Source organism: Falco punctatus, assembly GCF_963210335.1.
Source record: "Falco punctatus genome assembly, chromosome: Z".
In the NCBI taxonomy this organism is placed as follows: Eukaryota; Metazoa; Chordata; class Aves; order Falconiformes; family Falconidae; genus Falco; species Falco punctatus.
This window is the reverse complement of record NC_137586.1, coordinates 81,344,838-81,369,545: the sequence shown is the minus strand read 5'-3', so window position 1 is coordinate 81,369,545 and position 24,708 is coordinate 81,344,838. Positions and strand designations below refer to the sequence as shown.

The 24,708-nt window shown below is 42.3% G+C and overlaps 1 protein-coding gene across 1 annotated transcript in view; it reads left to right on the top strand.

Moving 5' to 3' along the window:
* Nucleotides 1–1,371: 1,371 nt before the first annotated feature.
* Nucleotides 1,372–24,708, top strand: part of RASA1 (RAS p21 protein activator 1) — a 67,764-nt gene continuing 44,427 nt past the window's right edge. The window contains exons 1-4 of the mRNA XM_080371766.1: nt 1,372–1,886; nt 18,061–18,210; nt 20,965–21,100; nt 24,028–24,098. Coding sequence (XP_080227892.1) covers nt 1,432–1,886; nt 18,061–18,210; nt 20,965–21,100; nt 24,028–24,098 — 812 coding nt within the window. The 5' untranslated portion in view covers nt 1,372–1,431. The remainder of the gene's footprint in view (nt 1,887–18,060; nt 18,211–20,964; nt 21,101–24,027; nt 24,099–24,708) is intronic.

Sequence of the window (24,708 nt, the reverse complement as noted above, 5' to 3'; positions counted from 1 at the left end):
GCAAATTTTGCCTTTAGAAGGCAAGATATGAAACTTTGTTTCAGCAGATGAAAAGAGGTTGGCTGGAGAGCTGTGAAAGTGGGAGTAGTAGTTTGTTTTAGTGGCCTCAGGAAAAATTCACTTAATACTTTTGGGTAACGCACAGCTTTGAAAACCTGAATGTTTAGATGCCTTCTGAGAACTCTTGAGAGACATGCAAGTGTCAACGTGCTGCTATTTGTCAGCCCTTCTAACACCGGCGGAAGAAGAGAGGGGAAAAAAAAAAAAAAGAAAAAAAAAGAAAGAAAAGCTACCTACATGTTGTATTGCCTGGTAATGTTTGTCACAGGGTGTCTTCCTGATGACTGAGGTACTTAATGTGCAAGGTGACGCTGCTGTGCCAAGGAAACCCACTGAAGTTTGCAAAATTATCAATGATGAGGATAGGCTTGGGGGTGTGAGCGCTTGTGGCTTCAGTAAGAAGAGGAAAAAAAAATGCAAATTCAGGAAAAAAAGTACAAATTCAGGAAAGAGCAGATACCTTTTTAGTAGCAATGGAGGCGCAACTCTTACAAGATAAAGGGTACCTTGCAGAGCGTGGGACACAGTTTTTTATTCCGATGGCTGTAATACCCCGTTTTTGCAGTAGCACGTAAAGGAAAGGGTCCTTTTCAAGCCGGCTACTGGGAGAAAACCGACCCCAGCCCGCAGCCGGGCACGCCAGGCCCAGAGGCGGTGGGACCCCTCCCCAACCTGCGGGTTGCTGCCCCCAGGCCCGGCGCGGGGTGGTCGGGCCGGGGCGGGGGGTCACCCCACCGAGTCCCGCTCCGGGAAGGCCCCACCTGAGGCGCAGGGTGGGCACCAGCCGCCCACCCCCTCAATCGGCCGGGGAGCGCAGCACCGCCCCCGCACAGCCCCTCCTCACGGCCGGGGCGCGCCCCCCCCCGCAGCACCTGCCGCCCGCGCCGCGTGGCCGCACTTCCTATTTCTCCCCCCCCCGCCCCCGCGGGCCAAGGGGGGTGTCACTCACGCCCCCCCTCCCCTCCCCGCCGCCCACCCGCGCACGCGTGCGGGGCGGGGGGGCGTGCGGCGCGCAGGCGCGGTGGGGCGCGCTCCGTCTGGCTGCCGCGCGCTCCCGGGCCGGCCGGCGGGAGGCGGGGTGAGAGCGCGGGGCCGCGGGAGCCGCTCCCCTGGCGGCCGGCGGGGGCCGAGGCAGCCGCGGCGGGGCCCTGCGGAGCTGCGCTGCGCGCCCAGCCCCCGCCCAGCCGGCTATTGTTCCCAGCCCGTCTCCGCCGGGGAAGTTTTGCCCGCGTCCCGGCTCCGCTCCCCGCCGGGGCGGGGCGGGGCGGGGGGGTGGGGGGGGACTGGGGCCCCTTTGTCGCCACCTCCCCGGCGTGCGGCGGCGGCCGGCGGAGGGGGGCCGGCGGGGGGGGGAGGGGGGCGAGGCTCAACATGATGGCGGCCGAGGCCGGAGGTGAGGAGGGCGGTTCGGTTACCTCAGCCGGGACGGCGGGAGCCGCGTCCGGCGCGGAACCGGGACACCACCCCGCCGTGTGCCGGGCTAAGGGGCCGGGGCCGCAGGGCCCCTTCCCGGCCGGTTCTGGTAGCCTGGGCGCCGGCCCCCCGGGCGGCCCGGCATTGTGCTCGGTGCTGGGGCACCTGGAGCTGGGCGCGGGGCCTGCCTCCCCGGTGGCCGCCGCCGCCGCCACGGCGGCCGGCCCGGGGCAGGGACCGGAGGCGGCCCGGGCCGCCGATTCCGGTACCGCCGCCTTCCCCCCGCTGCCGCCGCCGCCGCCGCCCCCCTCGTCCGGGGGGCTGGGGACTGTGGACGAAGGCGACTCGCTGGATGGGCCGGAGTACGAAGAGGAGGAGGTGGCCATCCCGCTCAACGCGCCCCCCACCAACCAGTGAGTAGCCGCCGCCCCGCGGGGCCCGCCACACCCGGCCGCTCCCCCCCCACGCACCCCCGCAGCCTCCGCGGAGCGGGGCCGCCGCGCCCCCGCCTCAGCCCGGCGAGGCGCGTGTGCGAACTCCCGTGGAAGTCCCGCAGAAGTTTTGCGCCCCCCCGCCCCACCCGGTTCCGCTCCAGCAGGAAGGCTGCTCCGCCGGAGCGCGCCCGCGGCCGGGAGCCCCGCTGCGGGGCAGGGGGCAGCCCCCTCGGCGGCCGCCGGGCAGCCCTGCCCTGTGCGGGGGGAGGGGGGCAGGGGGGGCGGCGGGCACCGGCCGCGGGGGCGCCAAGCCAAGCTGCCCACCGTGGAGGGTGGTACCGGGGTCGGCTCCTGGGGACCAGCCGGGTTAGTTTTTTGCAAGTTTTCGTAGCGATACTGCAGGCTGCCAGGAAGAGTGAGCTATTCCGGTTGTGGTTTAACTACCTGTTGGGGAGACTTTTCCAATCTCCGGTAGCGCTGTCGTCTTCTGTCTTAGAAGAGCAATTTTTTTTTTTTTTTTCAAATAAAACCTAACAAAAATGCTGTCCACGGCATAATTCCCATCCCATGTCATCATTCTCCATTGCATTGCTTTATACTAAAGGAAACACAGTAATACTTCACTTTTCCATTCCATACCCAAACATAGCTAAAGTGATGCACACGTGTTTGGCTTTTTCTTCAATTCAGGCAGCTGAAACATGGCTTTAAAATGAATTAAAAATCAGTCCTGTATTTTAAAGTGTTAGCAGAGAGGCAATCTTTACAAATAAAGTCTAACTGGTTTGCTGCTCAACCAAGGTGGGGGGGACACCCCCAAAATCTGTAAACCTACTGTTAGGTTTTATTACTCTTATCCATCCATTAGGCTAATCGTGATTCCTGCAGTGCTTGGTAATAGAAAGAATCCTACACTAGAGGCACACCAGTTCTGTGTTTATATTGTGTGAAATATAAGATCAGATAATGTTATATAGAGTTCATGTACTTAGTGAGTACTCTGAACAGCCTTAAAGCCTGCAGTTTACGTGAAGCACTCTCAAGCTTGTATGATAACAGAAAATAGTTCTCAAGCAAGTAATGTATTCTCCCAAAAATCAAGTTGCTTCAAAGGCTTTGATTGGTTTCATCGCTATCTAGAAATACGTTGTTTCTAAAGTTACAGTGAGTATAGTCAATAATTTAGGGTTTTGAGGTACAGGGTGGCAGATGTATTCAAGAGGTAGGTCAGAAAGTTAATCTGAAAACCCATCTGAATTTGGGTTCTTTTTTACATTCTCTCATAATCCCACTGTCACAGAGTTCCCTTCTGTGCTATTTTGCTTCACTGCTTCCAAGGTTTCAGGAGCAACTGCCACTGTAAGGAGGACATAAAATGTAACATTATAGGATTTCTTTTAAATTAATCTCTCTAACCTTGACAGGTTTCCTAGTAATCCTTTATTCTTTCAATTTCTGGACTTGTGGAAATTTGTAAATGTTAAGGCCTTGTTTTGTGAAGGCAGTGTTTGAATGGTCTTAAACTTGCAGAATTTCCTAATGAGCTAGAAATAGGATTAGGCAGGTTTGACAAAGGATAAGGAGGGAAATAGAAGCACATAAAAGAGAAGTTACTCCTTCAGTGTTGCATGCCAAGCCAGTGAGGTACAGAATTCTGCTCTTCTGATTTTCTCTCTGAAAGATCAGACTGCTTCTTCTGTTAAGACCTGGCTGAGTTGCTCAGAGAACTGAGGAAAAAGCCAAAAAGCAAGCTTTGTAAGAAGTATTTTTGGAAAGTGGGGTACTTACTTGTGAATAATTACCTGTTTGATGCGTCTAATTTCTACCATACCTACAATTCTGAGTGGATTTTACAGTCAGAACATTGTTTTGTAAGTCACGTGCAAGGGTGATGGTTAACTTTTCATGAAGGAAGATGTTAGAATTCCGACAAGGAGTACATGCAAGGGAAGACTGCAGAGGCCCTGATTTTGTTTTGGTTGACGAGGTTACTTACCTGATTCTCAAACAAAGGGAACATCAAAGTTTTTGTAGGACCAGGGCGTAGCTCTGTAGTTAAATGTTCTTCTCTCAGAGATTCTTTAATACAGAAACATCCAAGAAATAAAATACGTTTAAAAAACTGATTTGGAAGTTCTTACCTCTCTATACTTAAGCTTTTTCTTTGTAATTTTATCCTTGGTGTGTGACTTTAACATAAAAGAAAGAATTAATATGGCTGGTTAAAATAATTAGAAGCTTTTTCCCCTTTTGTTTCTCATTTTATACAGCATCGGTTTTTACCATTTCAATTAAGTCATTTACATTGGCCATATGTCGGTAGTAAATTGTATCCTTTCAGTCCTGCTGTTTTATTCTGGAAGTGCCCTTTCTTTGCAGTCATACCATCTGCTTCTGCAGAGTTGAACTCTTGATTTATTACCAAAACCAAAGATCAATATTATCTATCATCTTACATAAGGAAAGGTCCAATATAAGTATATAAGAGCAGTAATTGAACTTCTAATTTAAATTTGTGATTAAATTTATCCAGTTGAATGTGATTACAGAACTGCTGTTCCATTTGTTTAAATATCACTGCCAGCTCCACCCTTTCCCACTTCCTCCTAATTCATTCAGTTTTTATAGGAGGCATGCAGGGTTGGCTTGATGGGTAATTCCACAACTCTGTCAAATGGTTTTCTTTCTTTGTCTTAATTGCTAGTAGTATATTATGTGTACATCAGAAAATTGAGAGTGCTTTTCACTCCTGGCCTTGCTTTATGTGATAGAAATTTACTATTCTCCTGTATAAGAATGAAAAGGAATTATTTCTTTTGTAATAGTAACGACTCACTAGGCTTCTTTGCCTTCCCATGGACATTTCAGGATTTACGGAATGGTTGGTTACTGACTCCAGACAAATATCTGGTAAAAGTTGCTGCAAGTGTTTCCAAGTTCATACTTCAATGTCAGATTAGGGTTTTAAGTATAGAATAAGATGAAGCTTTCTGCGTAAACTTAGACACTTTATCACTTTTTTGTCTCTTAACTTGTTTTGCCAATTAAAAAAACCCCAGAACAAACACAAAACAAAAAATTAGTGAGTTCCCGGTTTGCAAGTGTTAGGCCATAAAGATGTTGCAGACAAACACCTTTTTGTGTGTGCGTGTGTGTTTTAAACATGAATAAGTTTTTAAATAATGCATAGTTAACATTCTGGCTTTCACAGTAACTAACCTGAAGAGATGGGAAGTGAAGCAGATGCAAGTTCTGCACTTCCCATCAGGATGCTGTAAATATAGTTTGCTCAGGGTAGTCAGGATGTGTTCGTCTTAGCTAGCAAGCACCTAATACACTTTATTTCCTCTTCTCTTTTCCACGTACCTAAGGAAGAGGGGAACTTGTCTTCTCCTAGCTTGTTTTCTTTAACTTTCTAGCAGTGGGAGGTAATTGTTAGCATGTATCAGGTTCTCTGTATTCAAAAACTCAAAATCTCCGGGTAGGGTGGGTTTTTGTCTTTGATCTGGAGTGAAACTGACTTAAGGCTTGTCTGTTTTGTGTGTGTGTGGTTTTTCAGGAGCACAGCAGTAGCATGTTTAAATAGTAGCTTAATGCTAGGTGGGAGGCACAGGATGCTAGAGAATAAAGTGGGCAACCCTGTGTTTGTTTTGGTCTTTTTTTTCTGTGCTTTCTACCCCATTTGCAAAGCTTGCTGACAGGGGCTGAAACAGTGTAAGGAAATGGCTTCAAATTTAATGAATGAATGCTGTTTAACTTGGTTGTAACCAGCTGGATGTGGAATAGTTCAGTTGTTTATGTATTCGATTAAAAATCATATTTGACACATTTATTTTTGATCCTAGTATCGCAATGCATTAAGGTGGCAGAAGCAGTTCCAATATATTCCAGGAAAACTGTCATTTTCATATGATGTTTTTTGAGCGTGTTTATCAGTTTGAAATGGAAATCAAAATCAAAAGCTACGAACCATACAAAACGAAATAGGCTGTCAAAATACTGTCTGGTTGAAATAGATCTTACCCAAAGCAGATATATTCTTACAGTCACTCTCGATGCCTGTTGAGGCAATGTAATAGTGAGAAAAGAGCTGAAGATAAAGAGATAGGTAGAGAAATATTAAATAAGCATGGATTGCATGAAAGTAGAACATTTTCCTACCTGAATGTAATGTGAAGTTTCTTCATGTGACTGTCAGAGGTGGCAGGTCCAGGGTTCTGCAGCAATTATTTCACTTACTCATGAAAAGGATTTTTTTCAGTTTGAATAATGGCTGAAGGCCCTTTTCCATGCTGTTGAGTGGATCTGTTGCACTGAAAACTGAGGGGAAATAATACTGGCATGTTCAGTTAGGTACTGTATAAACAAAAAATTAAATGTAATGTGACTTGATTTTAAAATAGGCAGTTTCTTTTCTGTTCAGCAGTTAATATGGTTAGCAGGGAGACTTTTCTGTTTTAGATAATGGATTTTATGATTAATTCCTGTTCTCTGTGGAAGATGAACACCTTGTTTTTCTGTAGCTGATGGGTAGTGTACTGATGTGGCCACTTACAACATAGACCTGAATGTAAATCTGATTTTAGTTGTGGCCGAATGGGTGGTGGTAGAAGTGCTGTTCTTAATCGAATGGTTAAAAGTAGCAGAGCAAAATCATACCTAACCATATATGGGAAGCGAAGCAGTAAGTAAACGGAGTGTGTTAGGTACATATATAAATGAAAGCTTCAGTTGAAGAAAACCAGAAGTGGAACAGCATTTGATGCCAGAAAAAGTTTGAGGAGGACTTTTCAGTAGTTCAGTCAATATTTCTAGTTAACATCAGATGATGTCATTTTGTTTAAACAGTGAATAGAGTCTCTTGACCTGCACTTTATCTAGTTTTTACTTTGTGTTGTATATTGACTCCTAGAACTTCAGTGTGGGATTTAAGCACTTCGTCTACTGGCCTGCCCTACTGAGAAGCATGAAACTGTGCCATACTTCCTTCACCTTTTCTTGTAATGTTTTGTGGCCGGGGAGTGAGGAGAAACACAAAGTTTGCCAGTGAAGACATGGGTCTCTTCAGTGTAGGACCCCATCTGTTGATCCAGCCATATATGTCTAGGGCTCCTTATAGTACTTTTCCAGTTTCTCACATATCTTTTTCTCCTTTAACACCCCCACCCCCAAAATAATGGTATTTGCCTCACTGGTAGGCACAGTAGGAGGGAAGAGAAGGCATATTGTTTTAATGTTGTCTTTGTGCTGCATATAAGTATTGCAGTGAAACAATTATTCATTCCTCTGTGTTCCTCCAGAGTATGGTCAGTACCAATAAAATGTGCTTGACAAGTTTTATATGCTTGTCCCGTTTTATGTACTTTTATGCAGGCAGTCTTTAGTACTTTTTTATTTTTATGTAAAATACCTGCTTTATCGCTCCAGAGCAGAAGACATTTCAGTTTTACATGAGTCTATCTTTAAATTGTATTTTGTGTTGAAGGTGATGGGGAGTAATCAGCGTGGATTTATGAGGGGGAAATTGTGCTTAACCAGCCTAACAGCCTTCTGCAGTGAGGTCATTGGCTCAGGGAGAAAGGGGGAGAGTTTACCTCAATTTTAGTAAGGCTTTTGACACAGTCTCCCATAGCCTCCTCATAGACAAGCTGACAGTGTACAGTTTAGATAAATGGACAGCGAGGCAGACTGAAAACCGGCTGAACGGCCAGGCCTAGAGGGTGGTGATCAGCAGCACAAAGTCCAGGTGGAGGCAAGTCGCTGGTGGTGTTCCTCAGGGTGTACCCAGGGGCCAGCCAGTACTGTTTAACATTTTGATTAACGACCTGGATGCTGGGACAGAGTGCACCCTTCCCAAGTTCACAGACAATGCAAGATTGAGAGGAGTGGCTAAAACACCAGGTGGCTGTGCTGCCATCCGGAGTGACCTGGACAGGCTGGAGAACTGGACTGCAAGGGATCTTGTGAAGTTCAACAATGGAAATTCAAAGCTCTGGCACAGGGGAGGAGTAACCCCAAGCGCCTGCTGGGGGCTGAGCAGCTGGAAAGCAACTCTGGGCATCCTACCGGACAGAGCCAGCAATACACCCTCATGGCAAAGAAGGCTAACAGCGTCTTGGGCTGCACTGGGAGGAGCATTGCCAGCAGTTCGAGGGAGGTGGTCCTTCCCCTCAGCTCAGCACTGGTCAGATACATCTGGGGTGCTGTGTCCATTGCTGGACTCGCCAGCACAAGAGAGACATGGACTTGCTGAAGTGGGCCCGGTGCAGGGCCACCAAGATGAAGAAGGGTCTGGACCATCTGTCGGACAAGGGGCAGCTGAGACAGCTGGGACTATTCGGCGTGGAGAAGAGGAGGCTCGGGTGGGTCTTGTCTATATGTATAAATACCTAATGGGAGGGAATGAAAATCAGGGAGTCAGGCTATGCTCAGTGATGCCCAGCGACAGGGCAAGAGGCAATGGAAGCAAACTAAAAAACTTGAAATTCTACATGAAAAAAAAAGAGACGCCTTTTTTATGGTGGGGGCTGTGTGTGTGAAACAGTGACAATATTGCCTGGAGCGACTGAGGACTCTCCATCACTGGAGATGTTCATTACCCAACTGAGCATGGCCCTTAGCAGCCAGCTGTAGCTGACCCTGCTTGAGTGGGGCGGCAGGGGGAAGGTTGAACTTAGATGATCCCCATTGTTCACTTCCAGCTTAAATGAATCTGTATATGTATAAACATACTGTTTATAGTTGAGGATCAGTGTGTTGCGGGACCTATTTGCTGGAAATTGTTACTTGAGGTAGGCAGGAATAACATCAGAGACAGTAGCCAATAGGGAAGACTGAAGGAAGGTACAAGAAATTCTTAGGTTGGTAAACAGGATGTTTCATTATTTTCTATGTAGGCAGATATAATTTCTGCTGGAAAAGCTCAAGAATTTGCCTTTTTAACAAAAAGGAAAATTTTTAAAGTAGCTAACGGTGCTGTTTAAATATTTAGTGAATTTGCTTTAGAGATCTATCTTTTCCTTCTAAGAAATATTTTTATTACAATGTATGTAAACCAGTGTTGCTAAATGCTGCATTCGTATTTCAGGAACAGACTGTCGAGGTCTCCAGGATGCTCATTTTACCCAGCCAGTGTTCTTGTATGTTAGCAGTCTGACTGTTATGATGATCAGTACATAAAAAAGTCATCTTTATCTTCAAATTTGGGTATTTTCAGCTGCTTCTCAGGCCAACTTCATACCAAATCAATTACTTTTGTTACGGCTTCCTTTTTTGTTAAACTGAAGTAGTAATACTTGTTAATCTCAAGTGCTAATTGGTCTTTCATAAGTATACTGTTTCATCGGGGTTGGAATATACAGAATCATAGAACCATAAAATAGTCCAGGTTGGGAGGGACATTGCAAGATCATCTGGCCCAACTTTTTGTTGGGAAAGGGAGTGCAGTGGAGATTATCTAGCAGCCTGTTCAATCGCATCTTGGAAACCTCCAGTGAGGTTTTCTCTGTCACTGAGGAGGCTGTTCCAGTGAGTGATGTCACTGTAAAAAGCGTTTAACTACTGCTTTTTAACTACTTAACTATTTAACTACTACCATGATGAGGTCCCCCTGAGCCCTCTCTTCTTCAGGGAGAAGACGCCTAACTCGGTCTTTTCTCACAGGGGAGGTTCTCCAGCCCTTTGATCATCTCATGGCCATCCTCTGGTTCCTTTCCAGTCTGTCTGCATCTTTCTTGAATTGTGGGGAGCAGAACTGGACACCGTACTCCGTGCACAGCCTGACAGCTGGGTAGAGTGGGATGATCATGTCTCTGTCTCTGGTAGCAACGCCCCTGTGGATGCAGCCCAGGGTCCGATTTGCCTCCCTTGCTGCAGCAACATGCTGCTGATTCGGGTTCATCTTGCTGGGGCTCCCAGGTCCCTCTCAGCAGGGCTGCTCCCCAGCCCCACACAGATTCCACCCAGCCGGGACTAGGCTCTTTGGCCACCCCAGGTGCAGGACCTTGCACTTGTCTTAACTGTTGAAATTCATACTGCTCTTGCTAGCCCACTCTTCCAGCCTGCTGAGGTCCCTCTGTAAGATGGCTCACCCTTCCGACGTGCCCACCTTGCCACCCAACTTGGTGTAAACAGTCTTGTGGGGGAGTTTTCAATCCCATCATCCAGCTCATTTATGAAGATGTGGAACAGCATGGGGTCCAGTATTGGTCCCTGGGGGACCCCGTTTGTGAGAGGCTGCCAGCCTGAGTAACAAACCACTGATCACCACACTCCAAATGCAGCTGTGGGCCAATTTCCTACCTGCCTTGTGGACCACCCATCCAGTATGTATCTTGCCAGGTAATGTTAGTGTTGAGATGTTAGCTGTGTGTAATTATATTTGAAGAAGTTGAGTATGTAACTACATTTAAAACATTACAGTGTTCTGCTAAGAATTACTGTCATTAGTTCAGCAGGGGTGGGCAGATTATTTTCTTACTAATATCTACTCAGAGATATTTGGACAAGGGTTTCTTCTAGGAAATTCCCCTTGTAGAGTACACTGGTTTCTTTTCTGGAGTGGTTTCCAGAAACCATCTATGTTTAGCCAACCTTATCAAAGGTTGGAATAACATGGCAATTCTGTGTAGATTTGTGTAAGAGGTTTTTCTAAAATTTTGGTCTTTTTTTTTTAACTTAGGATTTTAAGTCCACCTCTTGCTTTCTGTAAAATTGCATGTATGTATGTAAGTGTTCACCTGCAAGTAGATGCACAAAAGGATATTCTGTCTGTGTCTTACTCATTGGGTTTTGTATGGTTATTATAAATAAATTGCATCATCTTTTTCTATATATCAAATTTAAGAGTAACCATAAATCCATTCCATTTTTTATATTGCCATCTATTAGTAGAGTAACACTGGAGACATTACAAGATTCAACCTTGAATACTTGCTTAATGTGGAAGATTAAGGAATTGCTGGCATTACTGAGTTCAAAAACACCTTTTCCTCAGATTTTTTCTTGCATAGATTTTTGTGCTTTCTAAGCATCTGGGGAGAGATTTTTTTTATTTTTTTTTTTTTTGTTCTTTCTACTCCTTTGCAATAAAAGGGATGCTGGAGAAATATCTTTATTCCTCCAAAAGCAGGATATTACCGAACCTCTGTAGCAGTTGTCTTGTTCTATATTCAAGACTAGAAACAGGTTTTTTTTCTTAGCTGTCTACACAGTTCTTACACAACAAATCCAACAGCATGATGTGAATTGTTCCTAGTGCATGTGGGAAGTACTGGACATCTTTTAATTCAAGCGTTGTACCCATCTTTGATTTCTAGTGTATAACTGTCACGGTTTGTTGTTACAGAAGCAGTTACTTATCCATGGCTGCCATGCAGCTCTCTAGAGAGGCATTCCAGCTTGAAGGGGAGGTGAGAGTGGAGCACAAAACAAAAATCTGCGCATCCTTAGAGATGGTGAGGTGCGAGGAGGGGGGGAAGGTGAGGGAGCCCGTGTTACATTTAATGAGGTTAATGGCAGACAAGATGAATATCATCTTAGAAATGCCTTAATTATTGCCAAAGAGTGTCTGCTGATCTGTGTAGGAGTATTAACATTGTTTCTGTAGTAGTTACTTTCTAGTTCAAACAGAAAAAGGCCTATTTTTGACCCTGAGGGCACAAGTAGGCAGCATTTAAAAATGGGAAGTTTCTTGCTAAAAACTTTAATGAGTTCCAGAATTCATTTCCTAAGCTGATCCTTCAGTAAGAAAATGCAAGCTGTTCCAAGAGCTATTTTTCAGCCAGTTTAGCTGTATTTCACCTGCTTATTGGTGGTTCTCACAAAAATGAGATAGGCACTCTTCAGTAAATGTATATCAGGTAGGATTGAAAGAAATCTTTTGGCTATGTTGGCTGTCGTCACATCTCTGTCTCCTTTAAAGCTTATGTCATTGTTTGTTACAGCAATTGAAACTTCTAGAACCTTTCTTTCCTTAGTGAAGTTATTTAAATGTATGCATTCTTGACTGTATGCTTATCTTGCTCTTTCATCTCTGCATAGTCTTTTTGTTACGGTGTTAGGAGGTTTTTGGCTGATCTGTTTTGGTCTAGGCCAGAGCTGGTGTAGACTTTGCTGAAAGTGTTTTGACAGCATTTTTTGGAGGTGTGTGCAGGTCCCAAAGTTAACAGGTTGGCACAGCTGGTGTACTGAGGAGTGCCTGTGGTAGTGACTTTCCACATTAGTTGGCTGGTTCCTGCTCTTGAAGTGCAGCATGGTTCAGTTTTCCACATGCTGTTTGTCATGGGTTTTGGAACAGTCGAATGAGAAAAGTAGAATTATTCTTCATTACACTTACTTGGATGTGTTTAAACGCATTGTACTGCCTCTTAGAAAAAGGAATAGGGATATAAAAGAAATAAAACCCCCTCCTCCCCTTTTTCTAGTAGAGTACACAACGATTTCATGCACATTGGATGCAGAACACTTAACTTGGCTTCAAGTTTGTTCCAGCTCTTGTTTCATTATCTTAAAGGTGCATCCAGTATCATAGTTGATACATATTTGCAAAGAGCTTTTTCTGGCAGGAAGTTTTGTGATGTGGAGAACTGCAAGGAGGTGGTCAGAAATTGGTAACTACTGAACAGTAACTAACATGACAGAAGAAGGATCTAAATTTAGTGAAGTCTCTGTGAAACTGACCTTAATTTAATCTCTACAAATAATGTACATGAAGGAAATAATGCAGTCTTACAAATCTGACAGAGATGGGGCATAAAGTATTAAAAGGCAGAGTCAGCATAACAATGGTAAAACTAAGAATGTCTTTTTAGGCTGAGAGAAACTGTAGGACTGAAATGAAACTTGAATGAAATAGAAGTCTTTAGATGGAAAGCTTGAGGGATGCTGGTTGGTGTTAACAGGTTAAGAAGAAACAAATAATAACAGGATACTTTGTTGTGGCTTTTTTTTCCCCTCTGTGTTCATGAAACTGTACTTGAGATTTCTGTGTGCCCTTTGAAATTGAGGATTTTCCCAGTTCAAGACAATCAGCTTTGCTCTCTTTCACTTCTAATAGGAACAGAGCTCACATAGTCTCAGGCGGTGGTAACAAGAATCTGTAATGTGTGAAAGGTACTAAGGCAGTGACTGAATTGATGGGAGGGGAGCACTGACCGTGACTCCTAGAAGTTCTCTGTTCGCTTTATGGGTTTTGTTGAAGCAGCAGAGTATGGCTAACAAGAGCTTTGAGTGAAGTGGATGTGGCGTTTGATTGATTTTTTTTTTTTTTTTTCCCTGTGCACCATAGCTTTTTCTAGATGGAAATAGGGAGGTCTGCAGCTATTAGCAACATCTACATTTTTGTTCTAGATTGCTGAGAAACACTTTTACTCCCCTTCAGTACTTTCTCCTACATTCCCTCCTCCCAAACCTACTGTGTTCCTAAGTAAAAACTGCAGTATACTGTACCAGCAGAATCCTTCTATAGAACAACAAAGCTTTGTAATATTTGCTTTTCCCACATGAAAAAAGGAAATATGTAAATAAAAGGTTTTGGTTGAACAATGTGACATGCTTACACACACAATAGCAGCTGCCTCCTTCCAGATGGTACATTCACCATCTGCTACCTCTTTGTGAACAGCCCGTGCCTTGCATGGACCTTGTGGTGTGTCCCACGTTGGGGGCCAGAAGTCCTGTTACTGTACCATGAGCTTGCTGAAGCGATGCAGCGTAGTTGTGTTCCTGCCCACAGTAGAAATTGCTGGCTAGGCCTAATGAGGCTGGTGTGACTGTATGTCTGATATGCAGCATCTTCCATGGAGCCAAGGAAAATTAAGGCACTCTTGCTTGCAGGCCAGAGGTAGCAGCTCTAACTGCACTGCAACTCATTTAATGAGTGTTATGACTTGGCTTATGGCTGTCAGCCACATGACGTGGCTGTGGCTGTAGTGTAGGGGACCATTCTTCTGCACAGCTGTATGTCACTTGTGTGGATGTATAAGCTGTTTGTGGTGTTATTGTGTCTGCATTCTGCTGTTTGCTGTAATTAAGATTGTGATACCATAGGGTTGGAGTTTTGAACGTGGTTTTGATTTAAACTGGCAGATGAGATAATATTCTTGTGTAGCTTCTGACTGCTTTGTAAAACATAGAAATCTATTATTGGTATTCTCTTAGAAGCAAAATAAAGAACCGTTTTACAAGTTTGTTACAGCAGTTAAATGGGTGGTCATGGAACCAACCACCTAAATCGTGATCTATAGCTGGTAAGACATTTGTTTAACCACTCCATAACATTCTGTTGCAAGGATACTTGCATCTTCTCTTTTAATGCATTTCATAATAGCTATTGTATTGTCAGGGCACTAGCACTGATTCAGAATGTCATTTAATTATGTTTGCTCAAAACACTGTGAAAATGGTGGATTGTCTGCATTTAAAAAATTTGCAAAGTTAATGTTATAAATACAAAAGTGTTCCTAGGTCTGACTAGGCAAGCAAGCAGAGGTGACTGATAAGAAATGATAAGGATATTGTCTTTGGCAATGATAGAGGATATGTATCTAAGTGGTAGCGAGTTATGGTTTTGAGTGCATGCATTTGTTAAGTCACAGCCACAGGGACAATTTTATATTTACAAGCAGCTAAGCAGGCTTTTTTATTTCATACCTTCCTATCCAAAGCTTAACTCCTTTCATGAGATTCGTAGTGCACTGTAGGTAGGACTCCCTTTTATGTGTGTTCAGACACTGTATTTGATGTAAATCAAGAGGTCTGGTTAAGCATTGCTTCTGACTGTGACCACATTAAACTTGCATCTGTTATGCCTGCAAAATGCTGAAGTTGTTACCTTGACCTATAAAACTTGAAATGGTGCACAGCTGCTGAAGAGAGAGAGGTGGTTTCTTCTGATACATTTTTTCAGAAACGCCGAACTTGGGCATCATAGAAATACCTGACTGAGGGTTAAAGCCAGAAGATCTGGGATTTATTTTATTTCAGAATTGATGATGGCCTGGTCCTGTCCTTCAGTATTCCGCGTTCTTTATTCTCTGATGAAATTATGATGAGTAGGGCAGGTTCTGTAGTTTAGTTGTTCCTGTTGTACTTTTCTTTGGATAACGTTGGATAGATCTTCCTTTATAAATGATAATACAGCATAAGAGATCTTAACATAACCCGTATGAATTTGTGCTCAGTATATTACCCAGTATTCACATCATAGATCTATATGGATGTATTTCAAAGGAAAAAAATCCCACAACCTTTCAACAGAAGTATTTTTTTTTAATAATGCCACTTAATTGTGCACTTGACATCCTTAAATCAGACTGAGTACAGCATTTTTGTAAAGTAGTCTTTACTATTTGCTGTCAAACTACTTGAAGATGATGACATAAGTGTATCTTCTTATAATAGTGAGACCAGGTGATAGCTGGATGAAATATAAGATGCGCACTTCTAACAATGAAGTCCTTCAACAGTGTTATACTGTATATTGCTTGAAAAAAGTGGTTCCAGTGTTTGAAATAGTGCTTGAAAAAGTTTGGTCTATTTACCAAACTGCTCTCTGGAAAAGCACAGTTATTTCTCGACAAGCATTTTGCATACTCTGATGATGCCTTAGAGCTTGTACTTAATTGTGTATCCTGTTTTTTAAAGATGCATACTATCTGCAGGGGCTTCCTGAGGATACTACTTGAGCTGTTTTCTGCTGTCATTGCCCAATATTGACTGCTTTGCTGCCATTTGTATCTTCCTGTCGGTTGGTAGTTAAATTCTGTGTTGATACTTATTTCTGTATCTAGTGATAGAGAGCAACTGTACATAGCACTAGTGCATAGTAAGCTGTAAAACTCAGTATTATTTTCTATCAGCTGTTAATATTTCAAGTATGTGCTCAGTGACACTGAATTTAATTGCACTTTGAAGTTAACCAGATACTTTTGTTTCAGAAAACAAATCTTTTCTGAAATGGTAGAGCAAATAATTTTTAACCCTGTTTATACTTTACCAGGTAATATATGTCTTCAATTAGGCTTGATACGAAACTCTTGAATGGGTGAGAATATAGCTATAGCCTGTTCAGCATTTAAGGAAGTGATCTCCAATATGCGGGATATGTGTGTGTCTGTGTATATATATATATATGTCTGTACACACACGCACACAAATATTTCGCTGTCACTGGCACAGAGGATGTCCTCTGTTCAAAGGTTGTGGTCTTAAAACTGAAGCACCAAAGTTTGTGTTGTTATTGCAAGAAATCCTGATCCCTTAACAGAAAAGTTGAATGGTTTGTTTGCAAGTAATTGGGTATTTTTGTTTTCCTAGTGTATTTTTTTCTCAGTAATTTGCATTCTTATTAACACTCTGACCTTCCCCATTTTGAGTTTGGCATTGCAATGCAGTGTGTCTCTCAATAGAGTTAAGATTATTTTTCTCAAGTGGGTGATAAATAGGAACAAATAAAAGCTTAGTGAACCTATTGTTAGTTTAAAATAGTCTTCATGGAATGTTGGTTTCAAAGAATTTCTTCATTAGGAAAGTTTCTTGGGTCTCTGGGGAGTTTCTTACTTTGTCAAAGTCGGTCTGTCCATAACAGCAAAGCCCAGTTGTGACATGTGCTGGGAATGAACGAACTCGGGTTTCAGCCATGCTGTGCACACTGACAAGCAGGATATTTCATCCTAGGTATGTCAAAATAGATGATCTTGATTTTGTTTCACTTCCTAAAGGATTATCATGGTAGGTGTAGCGTGATACTCTTTTTTTGCATGCCATGTTTAAGCAGCAAGTTTCTGTCCGTGAGGCTGCCTTGCTTTGGAATTGGGTGAGACAGGATCTTGCTAAAAGTGCTGTATGTTGTACAGACATAACAGGGCTTTTTCTGGTTTAACTTGTTTTGATCAGGATGAGGAAGAGAAGCAAAGGAGAGCTATACTAGCAAGCACACGGCTTTGCCAGGGTAAACAGTATCTGTGCTGGTGCTGCTTCTGCTGGCATACATGTTTATCAGTTTAGTCTGATTTTCATTCTGATAAAAGCTCTCAAAACTTTTGCTTCTAGTTCATAGAGAAGAAAAGCTTCTGGTCTAAAATGATTCAGATTTTATCAACAGCCCGGTCTTTCTGGTTTTAGGTTGTTTTTTTTTTTTGAAACTGTAATCTGTGTAATTTTTGGTATGTGTGCATATATTCGCTCAAAGTCATTTACATATCTCTTCCAAATTGCATTTTTGTGACTCTTACAAGATGTGTGAACTATTAGAACTAAAAGGCAAATGGTGTGAAGAGGTAAAGGATTTAAATTGTCTAAAACAGTGGCTGTATGGAAGCTGATATTTTCTCAAGTGTAGAAATCAAAGGTTGAAATAAGCACAGTTAGTTGATGGGTGTAGAGCTAATGAATTGTTACAGCATGTAGCTCTGGAACATGCTGTGGCTTTGTGAAGGTGATGAGAACAATGCTTGGCTTTCTATTGAATGGTGCACTCTGTTGCTGCCTTTTTTTCCTTTAAAACCTAATACCTGATCATTTGAAATAAAATGAGTGTTCTAACAAAAGCTGTGTAAATAAACTGAGGTAAGGTGAGTGAATGCTTCAACGGTAACAGTCTAACCTTTACTTTAGACTGAAGTGTTCCTTTGTCATATTGCTTTTAATTGATGGGATACCCATTGTGATTAGGAAAGAATGTTTTGGGGTTGGATGGTGGTCTGGTGGCTGCTGTCACTCCAATTCAGTGCAGGCTTTGCTACAGCAGTCTGTGTCAGCTGAGAAGCAGGTTGTTACAATTAACTTCTCAAGAACTGAAGTTCATGTAGGCTTAAAATACAACAGTCTTCTGAGTCAGATCACTCACCTCTGTTTCTGTTTGTTTAAAATAGGCAAACTAGGAAGGATAGAAAAGCTGATGATACGTATAGACCTTCCGACCCCTGGGGAGGTGGTTTGTTGGGAGAAGCAGAAAAACCATGCTGTCTTAGAAATACTGTTTATTGGAAATAAGTAAACTGGGAGGTTGAACATGTGAAGATGGGATAACTGAAACAAAGGTTTGGAGTTACATCAGGTTTGACTGAAAGCTTTTGTTAGTCTCATAGATCTATTCTGTGAGAATAAACAAAAACATTAAGTTGTAAGGATGCTCATTGTTACTTTTTTTCAGGTGGTATCATGGAAAACTCGACAGAACAATTGCGGAAGAACGTCTTAGACAAGCAGGAAAACCTGGGAGTTACCTTATTCGAGAGAGTGATCGGAGACCAGGTTCATTTGTGCTTTCATTCCTTAGTAAAACAAATGTCAATCATTTTAGGTGAGAATTAAATGATTTATTTTAAAATACTGTAATTATTTATTTTGGGGTTTAGAACGTAATAGAGTACAAACAGAAAACAATCATCGTTTGACAGTTGAATATTTTTTACTTTATTTTTGCATGGTACAGCTTTTTACTTGTGTTTGTTTTAAAATATGCTGCTTAAAAATTACTTTATAGGCTAAAGAACAGAAATGTGAGGAAGCCAACAACATCTGGATAGAGAAGCCTGTCTAAAGTGGTTGTGAATAGACTTAAAGAAACATGCAGGTTTCATTGGTCAGTCAAGGAGATTGTTTTGAGTCTGTTCCATAGTAGCCATTGCAGCTCACAGGACATACTTACAAGTGCTAGCATATGTGGTTGCTTCCTTAATGTTGAGGGGCACTTCCCCCCACCCCCCAGAAAAAAAAACCCAAAACCAAAAAACAAACCAACACCAAAAAAACCCCAAAAACTAAGAAGAAACAAAGAGATAATGTATTTAATAATCCGAAGGCTTGCTGGAAACAGCTTTCAGCGTGTTTTAGAATTAGTTGTTCTAAATACAAACAGTTGTATCCAAAGTCATAACTAGGATTATTTTACCATTGCCAGACTGTGTACATCAGTAAGTTCATTTGTTCTTATGTGTGAATCAGATGTATTCTGAGAAGAGCTTGAAGGTTAATCAGCAAGTGGAGTGCTGCAGTGTAATGTTGATCGTTACAAAATAGGAGAGCAAATGTCTCCTCAGCAGTAAATGATATCTATGTCAGTTGTCTTGGTAGCAACAAACAAATTCAAAGCAAATTCTTCAACTTCTGAAAGTGAGAGTTATCCAGAATACCAACGTATGAGCCACTGCGTGCATGGTTTGCAAATGCAGGGACTTTTTGGTTGCATCTGATGTGTGATGATATGTGGTTCAGAGGTCCTGATCTCCCATTGACATGAAGGCATAATTGTTTTAAGTGCAGACAATATAGCACACAAATAGTATCTCATGTTTGCATCTTGCCATCTGAGCTATCAATTTCAGCTTCTCAGCTATACTGATACTTGTTTGGGAACTGGCTACTGTGTAGCAGTAACAGACAAGTAAATTGTGCTAATACTTGCTTTCCAGTGCTGTTTTAGAGTCCTGGGTCAATTTTTAATAACTTCTCCTTTGAAGCCAGTATGAGACAATTGACTTGGTTCATGTCTACCATAAGTGTGTTTCTGGCATCTCAGGTAGAAAATAGTCTAATGATTTCTGATTTGCTAAGGAAAAGGTCCTTACAATATTTTCAAACCTTAAAGCATCTTTCATTCTGAGATCCATAGAACACATAGAGATAAATAACCAGAGGGAATTACTTTAAGTTAATAGTGTTTGTTCTTCAGAGGCTGGACATGTTTACAGTTTCATTCTTTGACTGCCAAATACATATTTTTGTTTGTGATTATATAGGCAACTGTTACACTCGAGAACATTGTCAACCTCAAGAATGGCAGCCCTAAATTCCAAGCAAATATAGGGACAGGTCTCCTATGTTCCACAAAGTAGAAATGCTGTTTCCACCAAAGCTTGATCTTTGCCAGTTGCAGCCTATCAGCAATGCCTGGAACTTCCATTGCTAAAGATGTCCCTCATTTAGATTTCTGTGCAACTGAAACCCCAATGTTTTAGGTGAAAGTTTCTTAAGCTCTTTTAATTCTGTTGGCGCCTGTTGAAAGCTCCATACAGACATATGTGCTTGTGCAGCATATCATTGATTTGTACCATATGAATCTGTCAAAATGAAGTCTTCTTTCACTGAAGTGTTACCTTTTTTGGTGAGTCAGTCATGCAAAAACTTTGAAGGAAAATATTTACCTTTTAATCTTCTCCTTCAGAATTTTCTTTGGTTACAAAAGTCTTTCTGTGTTTGCTAGCTCAATGTTCTGAAGAAAGGTTTCATTTAAGCTTGTTGAGGTAATAATCAGAAACACTAAATTTCATTTAGAACTTAATGTCTATGAAATGATTTACCAAGGAATCTTAAAAGAAAATATTCCAAAAGGTTTAGCCTATGTCCTTAAAGTTTGTTTACCTTATTTACAAAAAATTGTTTACTGGCTACCCTTGCAGTGCTGTGTGCTTAAAAAATTCAATCTCTGAGGATTGATCTTTGTATGCATGTTACATCGCTGTTTGGGAGAAATAATTTAGTATGAAGAAATGACTGTGAAGGAAGACTTTTTGGGAGGAATGTATCAGAATAATGACCTGCTAAAGAAAAAGAGTAAAATTGGAAGAAACCAATAAATAGTGTCCTCATTTGGAATGAAGGATAAGTTTCTTGGCAATTAAATGGTTGGGGTTGTTAAATTCATATAAGCCTGTCATGAAAGCTGTATATCTTGGATGATACAAGTAATAATGCTGTTGTGTCTGTTGGTGCATTATTTTAGTTTTTCAGGACACCCACAATTGCATTTTCCTGTTTTAATTTCATTTCATAGTTCTGACAAATGAACTTTCTTTTTTTGTGAATCAGCACTTCCTTTAGAGTCTTAAAATACTGCTGTATCATGCAATACATGTCTGCAGTTTTTAATGAAATATGTAATTAGCTAAGATGTAGTTACATATTTATAGAGAGCTTGTAATACTGCATTTTGCTGAATGTAGATACTGCTTTAAAAATTAAACATTATTCTAATTTTCTTTTTCTTAAAAAAATGCCAATAAATAAATCAGTAGAAAAAGTTTTTTTATATCAAGATTCTTATTTTTGTTAACAGGATTATTGCCATGTGTGGAGACTATTACATTGGTGGACGTCGTTTTGCTTCACTCTCAGACCTAATCGGTTATTATAGTCATGTGTCCTGTTTGCTGAAAGGAGAAAAGCTCTTATTTCCAGTAGCACCTCCAGAGGCAAGTAGTAAAATTTTTAAATGTCATTTACTTGAATGTTAGTAACTTTAACCAGCAGTTTTCTTTGCAAAAAGGATTGCAGAAAGTTTCGTGTAGTTCTGCACAGGCTTACCGTATGTTGTAATATAAGGAATATAAAAATGCATTCTTACTGATACAAAGTAATAATTACAAAAAAATAATTATTGCTATGTAATAAAAATGTGTAATGAGAAAGCTGTATGTCAGGTGTTGCAGCTATCTCCAAATGTAGTAATAGCATTGTAAGTAATCATAGAATGTTTCAGGTTTGAAGGGACCTTAAAGACCTTTTAGTTCCCACCCCCCTGCCCCAGGCAGGGCCCCTTCCCCCCAGCCCAGGCTGCTCCCAGCCCCGTCCAGCCTGGCCTTGAGCCCTGCCAGGGATGGGGCACCCACAGCTGCTCCGGGCAGCCTGGGCCAGCGCCTCGCCGCCCTCACAGGGGAGAATTTCTTCCTGATATCTCATCTAAATCTCCCTCTTTCTGATTACAGCCATCCCCCCTTGTCCTGTCACTACTTGCCCTGGTAAAAAGTCCCTCTCCAGCTTCCCTTTAGGTGCTTCACCTTTAGGTGCTGGCAGGTGCTGTAAGGTCTCCCTGGAGCCTTCTCTTCTCCAGGCTGAACCACCCCAGCTCTCTCAGCCTGTCTGCACAGCAGAGGGGCTCCAGCCCTCTGGTCATCTTCGTGTCCCTCCTCTGGACTTGCTCCAGCAGGTCCATGCCCTTCCTGTGTTGGGTGCCTGGAGCTGAAGGCGGTACTGCAGGGGGGTCTCATGAGAGCGGAGTAGAGGGGGAGGATCCCCCCCTTGACCTGCTGGCCATGCTGCTTTCGAGGCAGCCCGGGGTACAGCTGGCTTTTGGGGCTGCAAACACATTGTCTGGCCGTGTTGAGCTTCTCATCCACCAGCAGCCCAAGTCCTTCTCTACAGATCTGCTCTCAGTCCATTCTCTGCCCAGCCTGTATTGATACTGGGGGCTGCCCCGACCCATGTGCAGGACCTTGCACCTGGCCTTGCTGAACTTCACGAGGTTCACATGGGCCCACCTCTCAAGCCTGCCCAGGTCCCTCTGGACAGCATCCCTTCCCTTCAGCCTGTCAGCCGCACCACACGGCTGGGTGTCATCAGCAAACTTGCTGCGGGTGCTCTAAATCTCACTGTCCATGTCACCAACAAAGATGTTAAACCGCACCAGTCCCAGTACCAACCCCTGCAGAACCCCACTTGTTACTGGTCTGCAGCTGGATGTTGAGCCTTTAACTGCAACTCTTTTGAGTGCAACCATCCAGCCAATTTCTTATGCAAGTAGTCCATCCATCAAATCTGTGTGTCTCCAGTTCAGAGAGAAGAATGATATGTGAGACAGTGTCAAATGCTTTGCACAAGGCCAGGTGGATGTCGTCAGTTGCTGAATGAAGTGGCATGAGTGAAAGAAGTGTGGTTATATTTGACATCTCACTGGATCTATGTTATCCTAACAGAAAATGAGTTGTTTGCTGAAGAATTATGATGTGCTTTTCTCTTGACAGATGAGTGGATTTAAATTGAGATGCTTGAAAGTATTTTTTACATCCCTTAGTGTATTTCTCTAAGTACAGATATGCTTTTATAAGAACAAAAGATGTAATATTGCATGGCCCGTATTTTGCATTAAATAGGTACTCTGGGAATGTTTTAAAAAGATTTTGTGTGAGGTATGTCTTGTCGAAACTTCATACCCTGCTTTGATTCTATGGTGAAAGCATTACAGTCTCTATAGTGTATGCATTTGTAACCACGAGGAGTCTTCATAATAGCTACCTAAGCTATCTACATCTGTAAGAAATAACACTGCAACAGGATAAAACAGTGCTGAGGAAGTGACAGATTTTGGGGATGGGAGATTGCTTTTGGTGGCCACCACACTGGCCACATGGAGCTTGGCTGCCTGCTGGCAGTGGATGGGCAAGGGGAAGGCTCCAGGCTGGAGTGACTGGAAAGTAGTCAGGTCTGCACTCTGAGATTGGTCCGGGATATAAACCAAAGTGCAGTGGGAAATTCACCTCAGAAGTGCACCTCTGATCGCAACACCCATATGTACTTGTCCCTCTCTGCTCCTGTGGGATGCTGCACAGTGCCATTACACATTACAGTTCATTGCTGGCACAGAATAGTAGAAAGTGATTTCAGGATTTGCTTGAACAGAGGGAAGTAGCATGCTTAGTCATTTTCTTGCCTGAGTGAATTTGACCAATGGATTAATTTAACGTGTGCAAAATGTGGGAAACATTGTGTGCTAGTTATAGTTTAACTTGTAGGATACTAATTACAAAACAGAGATAAACGAGAAAATGTGCAGTTCTTGGCTAGTAAAGAGCACCATTGTAATGTAACGCTTACTGTTTTGTGATATTTTGCCTATCTAACAACAGTTTCAAAATATGCATCCTGGAGATAACCAAAGTTTCTGAAAATGGGGCTTCTTTCACATGCTCATCCTTAGAACAATATAAGTAATCAAAATGAAACAAAACACTGCATAATTCTGCCACCCCTAACAAAATCCCAAGCCTAAATAATGATGTTTCTGAATGTTAAACTTCTGGAAATTTCCACTGTAAATGGAAGAAAGTTTAGAAGTATGTTTTTATGGGAATCATCTTACTAGCAATTAATTTTGAAGATGATAAATATACATTATCTGTTATGCTAGAAGATGAAACAAAGCAAGAGCTCTTTTAGCTAACTGTATGAATTATGTTTTTCTGGCTCTTCGTGGTTTTCATCTTTGAAAATGTAAAACTGGCAAGGGAGATGTAAATGACTATTACCAGTCCTTTGCCTCAGAATAGCATAACACTGGGGAGAAGGAATTCTACACTGCAAACAGGGGAAAGTACTAACTTTGCTCACTTTTCTTAAATTGTAGCCTGTGGAGGACAGAAGGAGAGTTCGAGCGATTCTACCTTACACCAAAGTGCCAGAAACTGATGAAATAAGGTACGTTTTAATAATAGTAGCAGTTGTGAAATTTTCAAGAGTATTTATAAATACTGATGATTGAAGTATGCATTCCTATGCAAATACTGCCCAGTTGCATCTTAACACAGGTTAAAGGATGATGCTTCTTTGGGTTTTGGTGGGTTTTTTGTGGAAATAGCAATAAGATTTTTATTCTCAGTATATTTGTTTGTGTTAAGTATAAGGCAAGTTACATTAAGTTTATAGAAGTAAAATTAGTAATATAGTTTGGGAGTATGTTTTATAAAGCCCAACATTTTTCTCCCAAGAGTGTAAGTCTGTGTATGGAAGAATTCAATGCAGAATGCCTCATGTGAATGTGTGAAATGAATATGCTAGGCTTTTTTCCCCTTAACTACCACAGAACTAACTAATGGCAGATAAACAGTTCAAGCCAAACCAATTCTAACCACTGGAAAGAGTATGTGAGCCTGGACTACTCGTAAATGGAAGAACAGTGTATTTAATGCCTGCTTTGAAATAAGAAAAAAGGAGCAATGTTAAAAAAGCTTTGCCTTTATAATGTTCTAGTATTCATTTTCTTACCTGTGCTTGGAGACTTGATGACTATTTTTTCCAGGTTCTCTTC